The 16,619-nt window shown below is 40.7% G+C and overlaps 1 protein-coding gene across 1 annotated transcript in view; it reads left to right on the top strand.

Annotated features, from left to right (window-relative positions):
* Positions 1-16,619, top strand: part of ARHGAP15 (Rho GTPase activating protein 15) — a 503,050-nt gene that overhangs the window by 273,801 nt on the left and 212,630 nt on the right. The window contains exon 9 of the mRNA XM_006266996.4: positions 8,514-8,636. Coding sequence (XP_006267058.1) covers positions 8,514-8,636 — 123 coding nt within the window. The remainder of the gene's footprint in view (positions 1-8,513; positions 8,637-16,619) is intronic.

Here is a 16,619-nt window from a genome sequence, read left to right as displayed (position 1 = left end):
AGCTTTAGATTGATGCTTCCAGTATCTCAGGGTTTACAGGACTCACTTTTTATACTTTTACATTCACTATTTTACATTTGACTCCATCCTGCAAAGTATTGAGCTCTCCAGCCATGATCTTCAAAAAGCAATTAGACAAGTGGTTAGCTTTAAAGTTAAAAATATGCGTATGGTTAAATTCAGCACATGCTTAGTTACATCTCAGGATTAGGACCAGTATCTTCAAGAATCAAGCTTGCATTATTACCAAACTATAATAACATTCCTACAGAATGGCAGATCCAGGATTTCCCAAAGAAGATTGAGGGTACAGTTACCCCCACTGCAGGAGTGGCTGCACCACCTGCTCCCAGCCTCCTCCCCCCTGACCAGTGTGGGCAAACCTCCGGGGACTTTTTTAAGTCCCTAAAGCAGGTGAAAATTCCCCCCTCCCTTCCCCTTTCTGCTCAGAGGCACATACCCTCTCCCTAGGGTGGCCATCATAGAGGACATTCTGGTTTTCTGCTACTCTGTCCTCTATTGATACAAAACCCAACACCTTTATATCCTGTTTTTCTCTTCAAGATTCAACCTCACAAGCAATTTTTCTTCAAGAGAAAAATAGAGGACATAAAGGCATCAGGTTTCATATCAATAGAGGACAGAGGACAACCAGCTTGTCCTCTATGATGGCCACCCTGCCTCTCCCTCCTCCAAATTCCCCTTCCTGCTGCTGCCACTTCCTTTGCTGTTTGGGGACTGGGTGAGTGCTGAGGTCAGCTGGGGAGAGGACAGCAGCAACAGCACAGCCCTAGAGTAGTTCCCCCTACCCTGCCCTCTCCCCCTGGGAGTAGGTCTAGGGAAGGGGAATCCCCACCTATCCCTTCTGCTGCTGCACCCTCCCCAGCTGAGCCCTGTCCAAGGGCAGTCGGGAATGGCTCTAGTGCTTTCCCCTGCCCCTAGAACAAGTACAATCAAAAAGGGGTATTCAGCTGCACCATTGCACCCCCCCTTTGGATCCATCCCTGCTCCTACAGCAAAAATCACCTTCACTTACAAACGATTTACTGAAATTTTGAAATGTTCAAGATTATTAAAGAACAGCATTGTTGAGATGGAGTGTTGCATTTTCTGAACTTCAACATTAAATATCAATGAAAGAGAAACTATCAACGAGAGAGTACTTCTATTGTTTAGGGCCTTATCTTTTCTCCCTGGTGCTTTTCATTCCTTATGAATCCCTTCTATTCGGATGCATTATATACTATAATTTTGGATGTTATAATAAACAGATAGGTTCTGTTATAATATATTTCAGTTAGGAAGAGGCACTTGAAAGAAATTGGTTTTGCTATACACATGATGTGAAACAATCAATAGTACTTTAGTCTGACAAGCACTGTCAATATCCATTGTCACAGTTCAGAAAGTCATTAATGGATAGTTCTTCAAAAACCAATGCTTTCAACACATGTTAAAAGTACTCAAATATACTGTACCTGGCAGGAATTAATCATAGGTAAACCCTTGGGATTTTGTGTAAATGTTTTGTAAATTGAGGGTGAAATAAAAGTCACTGGAAGAACTGTGTGATCATGCTGCATAGAGGGAAACATTGTCAATAAAATTGTTTAGCCCCATAGGGATATTTAGAAAATATTAACCCTTTTCCTTTCTGGGCCATACAGGTCCTGCCCATAGCATCACTCCAAGAAATGTTAAACTGCCTGTATTGTCTGGGCACAGAGTTTGTATTTAATTTTCTCTCATTATATTCATGAGGAATAATCATGTATGCAACCATGCCCTTTTCAAAATGGTTGGAGCCTGCACTGGGTGATTTAACCATGCAGTGGTTCTGGGGAAGGGTTTTTCCAACACTTCTACCTTTTTTGTAGTCACTCTTTAAATCTAATTGAGATATATCATGTATTCTTGCTTAATATATCCTACATAGCTACAGAACTATAGCATCCAGTTCTCATCTGCAGACCATCAAAACTACCAATGACCACAAAGGGTATTTTATCATTATAGAATTGCATGATTAGAAAATAGCATATTGCTTCTTGCCATTTCACTGTTCTTTTTTCTCTGGAAAAGCTATTGGATTGACTGGTTTCTGTGACCATATTATTGGAATTTAAACATTATTATGCATTAGCCCTGAATACCTTGGCGTTATTTATTTAGGACTGACACACTATGAGCCATTTCTTCTTATGCAAACTGGCAGCAGAGGATTTAGGCCAGGACTATTCAACTAGTAGCATGTGGACTGCATGAAGCTGTAAAGGGGCTCCTACCTCATCACTGAAGAAGAAAGGGAACCAGAAATAAACTGCCAGCTCCAGCCCCCTAAAGGAACTGACAGGAGCAGAGGGCCATTTAATAAAATGGCTGCCCACCCCAGATGCAGGCAGCACTGTGGCTAGGTACATACAATCAAAAATCCTGAGGCTGTATCCATTCAGTTTTTGCAGATTAGTCTAAACCATACAGATTAAATTACAGAAGTGAACAGACCTTTGATTCATGAAATTCAGCCACATGCCTGTAATGGCTCAGGCCAGAAGCTGAGGGGTGCTAGAGCACAGCTCTCTACCTGTGTGTTCACTTCCTCTACCTTGCTGCCCCCCAGGTCTCTGGGATTTGCAGTCCAGAATTACAGCAGCAGAACTCTGCAAGGTAGCTCATCACTTCTTGTTCCTGTGTCCAGGTGTCTCTGGGATATGTAGTCCACAGTTGCAGCTATGGTTTGCCAGGGGAGGGCAGTCCCCCCTCTGTAGATTGGGCTACATCCCCAGCTGGGCTTGCTCCCCAACACCCCCTTGTCAGCCAGCCCTCATTACTCCAGCTAGGGAGCTGAGGGGAGGGGCCAGCTCTGCTCTGGAGCAGACAGCACAGCACAGCTGGAAAACATGCTGGGACTGTAATTTAACTTGAACCAGGAAGTGGCCTGGGACAGAAGTTTCATAAATTGGTTTGACCCAAATCAGTTAAGTCTGATACTACATTCAACCAGGTATATCTCAAACCAGTTGTAGCCATTTTGAAACTGGTTTATGTGCTCAGAGCTTCTGTTCTGTTACAGGTTTAAACCAGTTTCCAATGACTTAAACCAGTTTATGTGTAACTTCTGTCCCTAGCCCAGAAGTTACACATGGCCAGTGGTTGACAGGTAAGGGGTTGAAGTAGTGAGTCAGGAGACCCAGAGAGGGGCTTGGAGGCATATAAGCCCAGGGGCTGAGGCAAGATGGGCAGTCTGGCCCTGCAAACTGCAAGAAACGGAGTGGAGTGTAGGAGTGGGACCTGAGTGGCCCAGGACTCCAGACTGCAGGAAAGCTGCAAGGAAGACCCTGCACCACCAGGCAGCTGGGAGAAGTATTTTGGGTCTGATGCTGTAGCTCATTGCCATGGTATGGTGTTGATTCAGGGTTGGGAAAACCTTTTTGTTTGGAGGTAGATACTCACATTTTTCTTGTGTGTGGAAGTTGGACTGGAGGACTGAATTGTGTCTGTAGAGGAGGAGGAGGTCACTGAGAAGGGTTCCAGGGACACTGCAGGTCCTAAACCCTTCAAAGGAGGAGAGTGCTGCTGTCATCAGAAGGACTAGGATGTCAGACAGAAAATACTGCCCAGGAGCCCAGAGCCTAAGAAGGCCAGGCCCTGCGAGTCTAGGGTTCTGGGACAGTGGATCTTGGGTGGAGGGGCCCAGCCAGAATAAAGTGAGCCAAGACCAGGGGGCCTTAACCCAGACCAGGACTTGAGAACTGAAATGAAAACACCTGCCCTCTAGGGGCAGACTTCCTTTCCACTTATAACATCAACGTGTAGCAGAAAAGACAGTAACATGGGACCCTGAGAGGCCAGAAGCAGTAAGCAAGGTGGGGATCCAGGTGACCACTTGGGGGTGACTTTGCTGCCCCCATTCCAGACCATCTATAAAAGCCCCAAGTGATTAAACTATGGTCACTGAGATCCTCATCTGGGTGGCACTTTCCCCTTTGCTTTCTTTCCCTAGCTTCTGTTGACTGTCCCCACACCCAGGGACAGAGTATTACAGTCTCTGGGACTGAAGGAATCCTTGGTCTGAAGGCTCAGGGGGATCTGGAGACCCTGCACAACATCTCTACTGGTGCAGTACAGTGGAAGTTGCTCAGGGGAGGGCCATGCAACAGGACTGCACTTTGTATCCATGCATGCTGGGGGCCTGTGTGGTGTGGTACATCCACAGGGTGCAACAGGGGTTTGCATGGCATGTTACGGGGTGTGTGGTGTGGTGGGGGTTTCACATGGTACAGCTTATGGCCCGCACAACATGTAGCGTACAACATGCAGCCTACGGGTGTGCAGCCTCTTCATTGTGTGGCTGGGGGAGCCTGCAGCTCCCGTCCAGTTAAAATTTGGACAGCCTTGAATTAGACTATAGCTTTACTCTTCTCTATCTCAGTTAATTTTTTTTAAATGCTAATAAACATTTAGGACCAGAAGACATCATTTTATTATACCTCAAAACCAATTTTTGTCTCCCACTATATATTGCCATGTCCTTCTTGCACCCATTACTACCACAGTTAGCTAATCTTAATAGCTGTTGTCATTCTATCACATTTTTAATCCTGAAACATATTGTGAATTCCACTAAGAAGGGATGTTGTTTCCTCATTTGTCTGTAAAGGGCCTTGTACAATTATGGGGCTACATAAATAAATAAACAATAATAAAGTAGCCAAATCCTGCCTTCATAAGTCATAGATACAATTCCATTACAGCCTGGGAGAACCATGCTTACCCAGAAGGTAAGTCTGGAAGTCTGACTGTACTTGTTGTCGTCGTGCTGCTGGAATGAAGTTCCAGCACTCATTTTTACCAAGGCAAAATTTACAATGAAGTTGCACCTTTTGTAGTATCCATCTACACACTCTGTAGTGGTTTACTAACAAAGCAAGGGCAGGCTTGCTTTTCCTTTTCTTTTCTCACAAATGTTTTCTGTTTCCAGCAAGGATAGTCTATGCACTGAGAAAAAATAATGATACTGTTTGCATTTTGTTCTGCAGGGATTTATGTGCATCTGTCCTAGTGCAGTTTAAACCAAGTGTGCCAGGATTTGTCCCAGGAGAAATCCAAATATCTCTTTATAATGAATGCTGGAAGAATACAGAACAAGTGTTACTTTTAACTTCTTTCTCTTTGATAATTAGTTAGACTTTCGAGAAATGTCCTGTTTTACTTCCCTCTTAAAGACCTCTGCAGTTCTGTATGTTGCTTTTATTTAATCTGGCTGACTTTGCAACCTTCGATTAACGGAGACCTTCACTGTCCACATCTACAATTTAAAATTTGCAAAAAAGTAAATTTCTGTATTATGGTCTTTCTGATGTATAGTGACATTGTTTTCACTTGGAAACAACATTCCATTTTCTTTCAATTCCCAAATATAAAAACAAAGCCATTTTAACTTGGGGATACCATGAGAACAGTGGTTTGGCAAGAAAAAAAAGGATATTTCTAAATAAGATCCCAGCAAGAAAATTTCTGGCTGATGCTTCATTCTGGATCATATTATCTAAACTTGTGAAATTCTGGGAGGCTTGGAGTTTCCCCTCTGGTGACTCATATAGGCTTACTATAATAATATTAGAAATCATCAAAATTGACTTTGCTGCTCTTTTCTCCATGCTACATACAATATGACACAAAATGTACAATGTGTCCATGACAATAATTATTCTAACATTTAGATGTAGTTTTAATACCATAATTGCTGTTTTATATATAAAACCATGCAGCTGTGTTAATACAGCTTTCTGAACATAATGATTATTTGCCCTACTAATCAAATCCTTGATCCTCCATCTAACCATTTTTAATGTGAACCACATTCAATTCAGTCAGATTATTTGGTACAGTTAGGTTTGACAATGTCATCCAAGAATATAACTAGGAATTAAGTTATAAGTAGTTCAAAATCCAGAAGAATAAGAAGTATCACAAGCATCAAGTAACTGAATGGAGTTATTTCCATCAAATTTGAAGTGGGTAACATTCACCCGAGCAGAAGGGTGAAAAGAAAAAATATGAACTATTGGAAAGAATGAATCGAAGCCATATGACAGTCAGAGAACAAAATACAATCACTTTAGTGTTTCAGAGTACCATTAAGATGCAGAATTAGAAACATCCATTTGTTATTCTTTTTATAGCAAGGCTGAGTAACTTGGAATTTTAACCTATCCCTGCCAGCGATTGCTCAGTTTTGAACAAAAAGTTCTAAACTATGATGTGAAAAAGGAGCCAACCGTCAATTGAATGCTAATCTTTATATTCTGTGATACATCACCCTAAGAATGCTACCATTAAAAAATGTGAATTCTATTTTTCATAAGTGATGGATTATTGTGCCAAGCTGTGTATTTTCCAGTAAAGTGTCCTTTTATTTGTCCTGTGTGATTACTAATTTGTGGAAGTATGTGTGGGGTCATTGTAGTGCTGTGGGAAAATGGAGCGCTCTTCTATTAAAATCAGTAGTGAAATCAGAAGCAAACTATGCTCTGATTATCATAGGCACGTATTTAAACATTGCCTTCCTTAATTGGCTATGTTGTATTTACTTAATATGAACAATTTGGCAAGTTTTGCTCCCTTGACAACAGCAAAGTGTAAACCATTTTATAAGTTTGGCTGTTAAAATCAGATTTGTAATATAAACCGCAATATTCCAAGATTTTTACTGTTGTTTAACAAGATCCTTCAACTCACTATTGTCTTATAATTGTCCACCTTTTAAAATTCTATTTTTATTTATAATTTATGTAAAGCTGCTTGCTAAAATAAATTCCTGCTTAATCTATATCATCACATTCCTCTATAATTCGTTTCTCTGATTCTATTAGTGAAAGCTACTACATCACGGGAGAGATTTCAGTATTGAGTGGAGGGATGGAGGGAAAGCGGGGGGCAGAGCATGCAATCGAAGTTCTTTAAGTTATACTGTGTACTAGGAAACAATGGCTAAGTTATCGGATGGATGGATCATCCTTCTTAGATAAGCATAAGAAGTACTTTGTGTGTTTTTCCTTCTCCGTGCAGAATAGTTGAACCTTTGTGGCAAGATTTTTTGTGCAGAATTGGGATCCATTTAAGGGAGTTATTCTCAGTAAGGATGCCATGGCACCCTAGGGTTCCTTGAGATCCTTTTTGGGGTGCTGCAGAAAGTCATGCAATGTTAGTACTGTTAGGTGTGCAAATTAAGCCAACAATTTCAAATAAGAATCCATACTTTTAAAAAAAATTCTGACCTGTTCTAGTCTTTATGAGTTATTTGCATTAGAAAAAATTGCTGTACTGTTTTCCCTAGTCGAAACATGAGTGAAAAGTAAGAGCTGACATTTTCAATGGGGTGTCTTGAGCCTAATGAGGTGTGCCTTGAGCCTAACAAGGTGTACTTGAATCTAGAAAAGTTAAGAAATGCTGATATAAGGAAATACGGAAGAAAATGAGTGAGGTAGGACACCAAAATTATATTCATATAATCCTGGAGACTTTACACAGAAAACGCTATCAAAGCTTTGGCTGCATTCTCATTTTCACATAACCCTCGGAGGACCCTAGAGATATCTAGAGGCAGAGGGAAAAAGAAACTGGAAAAGCCCCATGAGAGATGATGGCCAGATGCCACTGTCTGATACTACATACAAATACACTCCCTCCATCTCCTGGGATGCACTAGGTTAGAGAATCTTTTAGAGTTTTCTGCACAGAATCCTTACCTGCTTCTCTGAATGCAGGAGGGAGTGTTGGCATTGAAGATGGGCTGAATGCCAAATGATGGAATGCCGATGACTCAAATGTGACTCTCCCCACAAGTACTGCCAATTTAGGGGGATTTTGAGGGTCTCCTCTGGGCACCTCAGCCCAGAGGGGCAGGAAGAACTGATGTGAGTCATCACAGCTTCATTCAGTATATTTTCTACAAGTGCTTTCTATGTTCTGCTTAAGGTTTCTCACTGGAGTAAATACCTAAATACAATAAAACAAAATGAAACAGCAAAAATTGGGAAACTTTTTCTTCCATGCATTAATGCATCTTCTACACATTTCTTGGCATTTAGCCATGTTCTCTACAACTGTATTAAAATTAAAATTATGCGTAATTTCCCTTGGCCACAGGATTCACCAGTGTTGAGAGGCTGACCATCCTGCACTTTCTCATAACAAGTAGAATATAGCAAATAGCACATCGCATACATCTATTTGGAACTTTCAGTAGAATTATCATCCATGCAAAACTTGTGGGATTCATGAGTAAACTGGTGGATGTCCAAATGCTTATGAACAATAAATAATACAAGGCTGTGAATAACAGCAGAATGAACTCATTATATTTATTCACAAAAATAAAAAGATTAATCAAACACTTTGTGCTATCTTCCTGAGGGTGGATTTTGCCAGTGTTTTCTAATGATGTTACTGCAAAGTAATGCTACTTTAAAAATGCAGCCTTACTGAAAGTTTCTTTTGTTTTTCCCCAGTTTTTAGACTGAACTACAGTACATCTGATACAACTGATAGAAACCGAGTGAAAAGCAGATTAAAGAAATTCATCTCCCGAAGACCTTCATTGAAAACTTTGCAAGAAAAGGGACTTATCAAAGGTGTGTTTTGTTTTATATATTTTGGAGTAAAACCTGGAAATTAATAGCTACATGATGAATTCTAAGTTAATTGGAAATTTAGAATTTACAGGTATTTCTTACAATATTTTTCTGCCGTTTATCAGAAGACTCATGCAGTGATATAAGAGTTTAGCTTTACTGACTAAAGCATTGCATATATCCAAAGGACAGTGTTTTCCTAAACTGTAGGAACTGTATCTTGAAAGGATATGGATTTTGGCCACCAGTGACCCAGGAAAGCTATATTTTCAAATATCAACCTCTTTTTGGAAAAATGTGGATATTCCTATATTAGCATGTGTGAAAACAAAAATTGGAAATCGGTTAGAAAGAGGTTCTTTGCCATACCTTGCTATCTGGGCATTGCAGTGGTATGCCAAAAAAGGAGAGGGGTGTGGCTTAAGTGTATTGTACACCAGGGAGCTGTAGCCAACATAATGGCCTTAGCCAATACAAGTTAGAGCAGCCTCAGTGGTTGAATAAGCCCACAGAGGTGGTAAGGCAAGAAAATCCTTCAGCCTAGTCTCCTTAGGTGCAAAGAGCCATATTTGAGGGTCCCTGAGATTCTGACCCTTAATATTTAAGACATTATGGGCCAAATTAACCAATTGGGAACACACCAAAGAAATTAGTGTAAGAGAGGTTTTTGAAGATTTCATAGATTTCGTAGACATTAGGGCTAGAAGGGACCTTGGAAGATCATCGAGTCCACCTCCCTGCCCCAGGGGCAGGAAGTCAGCTGGGGACACAGGATCCCAGCAAGATAAGCATCCAATTGACTCTTAAAGGAGTCCAGAGTAGATGCTTGCATCACCTCTGACGGTAGTCTGTTGCAGGTCTTGGGGGCTCAGACTGTAAAGAAGTTTTTCCTTATGTCCAGCCTGAAACGGTCTTGGAGAAGCTTGTGACCATTTGACTTTGTCATCCCATGGGGCACTCTGGTGAACAGGCATTGCCCCAGATCCTGATGTACACCCCTTATAGGCAGCCACAAGGTCCCCACTGAGCCTGTGCTTTTCCAGGCTGAAGAGTCCCGTAGCTCTCAGCCTCTCATCATAAGGCCTGTTTATCCTGCCCTCTGATCATATGCGTGGCTCTTCTCTGGACTCTCTCAAGCTTCTCCACATTCTTTTTGAATTGTGGAGCCCAAAACTGGATGCAGTACTCCAGCTGTGGCCTCACCAAGGCCGAGTACAGTGGGAGGATGACATCCTGCAATTTGCTAAAGAAGCATCTATGGATGCAAGCCAGACTTTTTCTTGATGTTGCTGACCGCAACATCACATTGGTGGCTCATATTCATCTTGTGATCAATCATGATCCCCAAGTCCCTTTCAGCCATGGTGCTAATAAGTATAACACTGCCGAACCCATATAGCATGCTGCGGTTTTTTCTTCCCAAGGTGGAGTACTTTGCATTTTTTGCAGTTGAAGTCCATTAGGTTTTCATCTGCCCATTTTCTGAGCCTGTTGGCCTGGATCACCATCCTGTGCTTGGGTGTGGATGCTTTACCCCAAAGTTTGTTGTCATCAGAGAACATGGCCAGACCACTTCTGACATCAATGTCCACATCGTTAATAAAGATGTTGAAAAGGATAGGCCCAAGGACGGAGCCTTGGGGGACCCCACTGGTCATGGCACACCACAATGATTGATTTACGTCAACTACCACTCTCTGGGTCCGAACTCGAAGCCAATTCCCCAGCCAGCAGACTGTGATGTAGCCGAGGCTGCAATTGGCCAGTTTTTCTATAAGACAATTGTGGAATACCAGATAGAAAACTTTTTTAAAGTCAAGATATATGATGTCAATCTCTTTTCCCTTGTCCAGGTGACATATCACCTGGTTGTAGAAGGAGATGAGATTGGTCAGGCAAGACCTACCTGCAACAAAACTTTGCTGGCTATCCCTCAAGAAGTTGCCTTCAGCCAGTTTGTCAAGAATGGTCTCTTTGATGATTTTTTCCAGAATCTTACCAGGGATTGAAGTCAAGTAGACTCCCACCATTGTGTCCCCTGTGCCTTGTTCACCACAAATTTTGACCCAAAGAGTCTCCAATCGTCCCCCCTGGGTGCCAATGTCAGCTTGCAGGGATGTGTAGCTTTCCTTGACATAGAGACCTACCCCCCGCCCACTCCTTTTGTCCACTCGATCTCTCCTGTACAAGGTATAGCTGTCTATACCTGTGGCCCAGTCATAGGTAGAGTCTCACCAGGTGTCCGTTATTCCTATGAGATCATAATCCTTTTGGTTTAGCAGGAGGACCAGTTCCTCCTGTTTGTTCCCCAGGCTCCTGGCATTGATGTACAGGCAAGTAAGTGTCCCATTGGAGGCCCTTGCCGTTCCTACAGATCGTTGTGGGGCTGGGGTAGGGGTGGGTTCCCTTGAGTGCCTTAGCTTGTTGGGTTTACAAAAGGTGCCCAGTGGGCGTGCAGTAGCAGTACACTCTGGGCTCAGTTTAAAGCCCAGTCGAGCAGGTCAGCAAGTCTGGCTGAGAAAAGCCTCCTCCCCAGAGGAGTGAGGTGGAGGCTTTATCTTCCCAGCAGCCCACTGCCTCCCTCACCAAAGAGCAGACTGTGATCATGGAAGCCAAAGCCTTCACGATGACACCAGTGGCACAGTCTCTGGTTGACTACCTCAACCTGTCTCTCCCTCCTCACCCCATGACCCACAACTGGGAGGAACAAGGAAAAGACCACCTGTGCCCCCAGCCCTCTAAGCCCCACTCCCAGAGCCCTGTAGTCTCTCATTACCTGACTGGGATTGCTCCGAGCCGTGTCATTCGTGCCCACATGGATAAGGAGCATAGGGTAGTGGTCAGAGGGCCGGATAATCTTTGGGATCCTCTCAGCTATGTCCCAGATGAGGGCCCCCGAGATGTAGCAGACCTCCCAGGCTAGGGGGTCAGGGTGGCAAACTGCCCCCTCAGTCCCCCCTCAGATACCTAAAGGTTTTAAGAACACAGTGGCCACGTCTACATGAGATGCCGACTGCACAGTTGTTACTGAATAGTGATTTAGTACTTGCATACACAAGTACCAAATGACTGCACAGTAACAGGCAGTACTGTGCAGTAGCATCCCCGAATGGCTTCTTGGTGGCGGTGACTGCACAGTAGCTCATTACTACTTAGCAGTAGCTTGTTACTACTGTGCAGCAGTGTTGTGTCACACTTTGTGCTAATAGTAATGAGCTACAGCTCAGTCAGCATTTTGTGTAGTCGTGACCAGCTTCCACTAAAAGTCAATAAGAGTTGTATGCATAATTTCTTTTAGACACTTCTGAAAATCTACTCCTTCACATATGATAACTGTTTGCAAACATAAACTAGACATATGTGCATTTAGGGGTGCAATTTCATGCATGTGCCTCACTTTAAGACTATCCCTAAACAACTGGAGTACCTCATTCTAATACAGAAAGGTGTTTGACACCACTTTAAAACACAGTTTGGGTTGATAGTGGGATTTCAGTTCATCATTTTAGTTTGTTTTGCTTATTACAGTAACAGAGTAAAAGCATGTGCTTTAATTTATAGTCTTTTAGTTTCTAGATTTAAAGGTTTGTTTAGTTTAATAAGGTGTAGCTGATGAATCTCCTGCAGTGTTACATAGGGATCACATGTGATCCCTGCTAATAAATCCAGATTCATTAACATAACTCAGCTCTATCCTCTAATGTATCTCTGTAGGAAAACCAGATGCATTTGTTTTCAGATACAGTTGCATTCCACTCTCGATTCATAAGCATAACCTAGTTCTAACCAGGATGTTCATGTATGGGAAACCCAGATGCATTATGCTCTGCCAAATGAAAGTCAGGATCTGCACTCCATCACAGTTTTAATACAAAATTAATGTAACTGTGGAGAAAACATGTTCATTTTCTACCATGAAGTTTCATTAGGATTAGGTTTTGGCCATGCAAATGAGGCAGTATTCATTAGTAGGGCTTAATTCCAATCTACAGTAAGTCTATGTGAAATGCTCATTTGATAAGGTTTCTTCATTGTCTTCAGTGGAGTTTATCCCTTAATCTGCTAAAATGTTATGAAAATGCAGTTGCAGTGCTTACAAATAGACCACTTTTAAATGTTAACATTTAGGCTCATATTAAATCACAAAATGCAACTGTACAGATTACAAATAAAGTGCTCACCAAATTTTTGCATATTTTAAATGCACTTTATTTTCTAAAGGTGAATTAAATTATTTCCACAAAAAAAAATCTCAAAACTATTTTTGGCTTATTTCTTAGGGGAAACATGTTGACCAATTTTTACATGAGAAAAAATTCCTCCAGGTTTGAGAATATGCAGACTAACTTTTATCCCAGAAGAGAATATTTCTGTCAGAATTGTAAATCCCTTAAATAAGGGCTTGTAATAAAAGTGTCTCTATATTCTTCCAGGACATCATGGTACAAAACCATGACAAAGAACTGTTCTAAGTGCTAGTGAAGAATTGGTATAAATATCTATGAACTATGTGGTGTTAATTACTCCAATGCAGTGGTACTGTAGGTGCTGTGAAAACCTTCACGTTTCATCAAGTGCCATTCATACTTGCCAGGGGCACTATAAAGCTCTCAAATTTATATTGATTTTTTACATTGTGTGTCACATTGGAACCAAAACTCCATTAAATTTAACACGTAAATTATAGGCAAGAGTAAATACATTTTAAGGTGGTAGGTTCATTTACACATAGCCCTTTGCTCTGTTACTCACTTGTGTGTACTTACTCAGCCAGAAGATTCAACCCATTTCTCAATGGTAACTACATTTGTGAATTCAGGCTTCATAATTAAATGGTAGGTTGATTTGCTGGGTTACTTTGCTCCATCAGCATAGTTACCAGAAAATCTGAATTTTATTTAATTGTTGTTTGCTAAAAATTTGTTTTAAAATGTATAGTAAGAGGCATAACAATTGGCAAAGGAGAAAGATAGATTCAGGGAAATGTGATTTGCACATGGACCTTAAATGTAAATTACATCAAATCCTGAAATTTTTCATCTTTCTTATTATCCCACTTACTTTTAGTGAGTAATCTAATTATCTTCATACTGCAGTCCAAAATATTTAAAACCCTGGGCACCTGATATCTATTGATTTCAAATGGACTACTATGCTTACATATTTAAATAGCAGTTACAACTGTAAATGAAAATCATCAGCTCTAAAATTTTAATCTGATTTATATTTATTTCAGAATATCATTTTGAAAAGAAAAAAGATCTAATATAATAAAAGGCTTAGTCCTTAGTCTGTCTGTAACACCCTTGGAGCACTCTGGTTACTGTAACAACCGGAGTGATCCAAGAGCATTACAGACAAGAGGTGGTGGTAGCAGGGATGGAGCAGGGGGGCAAGGCTAGCGCTGCTGGCCTCACCCTCTTCCCCCACCCCAGCCCTGCTCCTTGGAGGTGGCAGCGGTGTTGGGTGCTGGCAGAGGGGGGAAGGAGGGGATGGCAGGGCAAGTTTCTGCCCCACCCCTCCACTCCTGCTCCTGCGTGGAGGTGGTGGCACAGGGGTTAGGGTTAGCAAGCTTCCCTCCTCTCCTCGTCCCTGCCTACCCACCCCCCGTCATTCTTGATGGGCAATTTGCTAGTTCTTTAATAATTTGTTATAGGTGATACTGATTTGCTTTATGATGTACACACAATGCATATTTGTTTTTAGTTTGCACATAATGCGTATAAACACATACAATATACACATACATAATATATATGCATGAATTTATAAACATACATATATATGTATGATCACAGAGATATGAGATCATTTATGTATATATGAGATCAATAGTGTTAAATAGCTGTGATTAAGCAGCACATTCTAGGTCTATCACTTTATCAGTGTTGTTCTGAGAATAATTGTACTTAAATTTATGTGTTGGGGCATGGGTCTTCAGTTACTTGGGACTGAAATATTCTCAGAATTTACAGAATCTGCATTAAAGTGCTAGAAAAATAATGTATAAATCTTCCCGTTTGAAATGACTTTATGGTTCATAATTGAACTCTGATCTTTATGTTTGAGCTTTGTCATGATTTAATATTGTCCAAAACAAATTGTCAACCTTCAACTTTATACTGGCCTTCTAGTGTCTTGGTTTTTGAACATTTATTGTCCACATATAGTCCTACCACAGTAATTAAACAACACAGTAATTGGTATTTAAAAGCTATGGTGAGTGTTGTTAATAATCACAAAACTTACTTTAATAATAAAATAGCCTGAACAACAACTGATCATAAATAAAGCTAAGAACTGAAATAAACTCAATGAGCGAGATATCCTTTTAGCGTCTCTTTTTTTAAAGTTAAACAAAAGCTTTAAAAGCAAAAAAGAGCTCAAGATAATGTAATTGATAAATTAAATGTAGGAGAAAATGAAAGCAATAAAAAACATCAGAAATGAGAGAAATAGTTACATTAGAATGACTGATCCTTGTTTAACATAATATTAATTATCATATGGATCTGCCTCCTTCCAACTTTTAGTAAGGCTTCTAGCCTGTAATCTGGTCTGAGTGGCTACCAATCCCGCAGGGCTATAAGTATCTATCAACAGGTATTTCATTTAGGTTTTACTATAGTCCGTGACAATGGACTCTTCCACCATTTTCTTTGAGGGAGGGAAATTATGTGTTTTCCAGCCTCTCCTTCTTTAGTGAGTTCCTAGAGTGGCTTCATTTAATTCAGTATTGTTATACTAATGAGAAACCAGAAAGCCTAATTTAGAGAGCCAGTAATTTTGACAAGCGTGTTTGCCTCAGTGATTGTTTTTCCTGTTGAAAGACCCATGTGCAGATGTCTTTGCACCCGCCAGTTCTAACTCCTATAGAAGATACTTTAGAGGTTAAAAGGAGTCATTGGTCAGCCCTGCTAAAATTGTTCATTGTTAAAAACTATGTTTTCATACTCAACATTATTTCACCTCATGGAAAAGGATATAGGAATTTAAGTCCTGATTCAGTGCCCACAAGAGTCAGTGGTAATATTTCTATTGAATTCAGTGGCATTGCTTCAAACCCTTACTTGTTTTGCTTTCCAGGACAAATAGGTGGACATAGAAGAGTATATTCCCAAATGACCAAACAAGTGGTAAAGTGGTCTTTTATGTTAAGGACCACAGCAGCCAGGCATGTTGATCATAGACTTTTCATCATATCTCAGATTATATTTTATATCCATTGTGAGACCACATGAGAAAAAAAGAGAACTAGTATTCTGGCTGATTTCAAATTCAGTCATCCCCCAGTAAAAAGTCATAGTTTATCAAAAGATAGTAGTATCTAAAAAAGCCAGTAGTTTTCCTTTGCTAAGAATGGAAAACAACTCTGGCTACTCAGATACCACTTAGTAATAACTGCTGGCATTTTTTTAATTTTATTGATGACCACTGTAGACCACCAATCTACATTAAATCTCCAAGTTAAAAGGCCTAGGCAAGTTTCCCAGCTGGCATAAATCAGTGTAACTCCATTGACAATCATGCTGTCTTAAGTGAGCTAAGAACCTGGTCCATTTATGGTAAAAGTACTGCAGCATTATTTGTAGCCCTAAATAGTGGTAAGCATAAACATTTTAATTTTTATTTAGTTTATTTTTAAATGACATCCCCCCCCGCCACACACACACACACACACACACACACACACACACACACACACACACACACATACACAGGGTGAATAGACAGAAAGCCCCTTTCTTGAATTTAAAAAAGGAACAAAGGAACAAAACAAGCAACCGAACAAACAAAGCCCCTGTTAACTATAAAATTGCTATTAAGATTCGTATCTCTCTCTCTCTCTCTGTCTCTGTCTCTCTCTCTCAAGCCTTCATTTATTAGTTTTGTCTTATCTTTGTCTTTTCCCTTTTTCCTCTCAACATTTGAGACAGTATAGAGTGGGCAAATTCCTTGACCCCTGCTTTGTCCAAATCCAGC

The sequence above is a fragment of the Alligator mississippiensis genome, chromosome 4 (genome assembly GCF_030867095.1).
Source record: "Alligator mississippiensis isolate rAllMis1 chromosome 4, rAllMis1, whole genome shotgun sequence".
In the NCBI taxonomy this organism is placed as follows: domain Eukaryota; kingdom Metazoa; phylum Chordata; order Crocodylia; family Alligatoridae; genus Alligator; species Alligator mississippiensis.
Note: the sequence above shows the minus strand (reverse complement) of the source record. Positions and strands in the feature narration are given on the sequence as shown.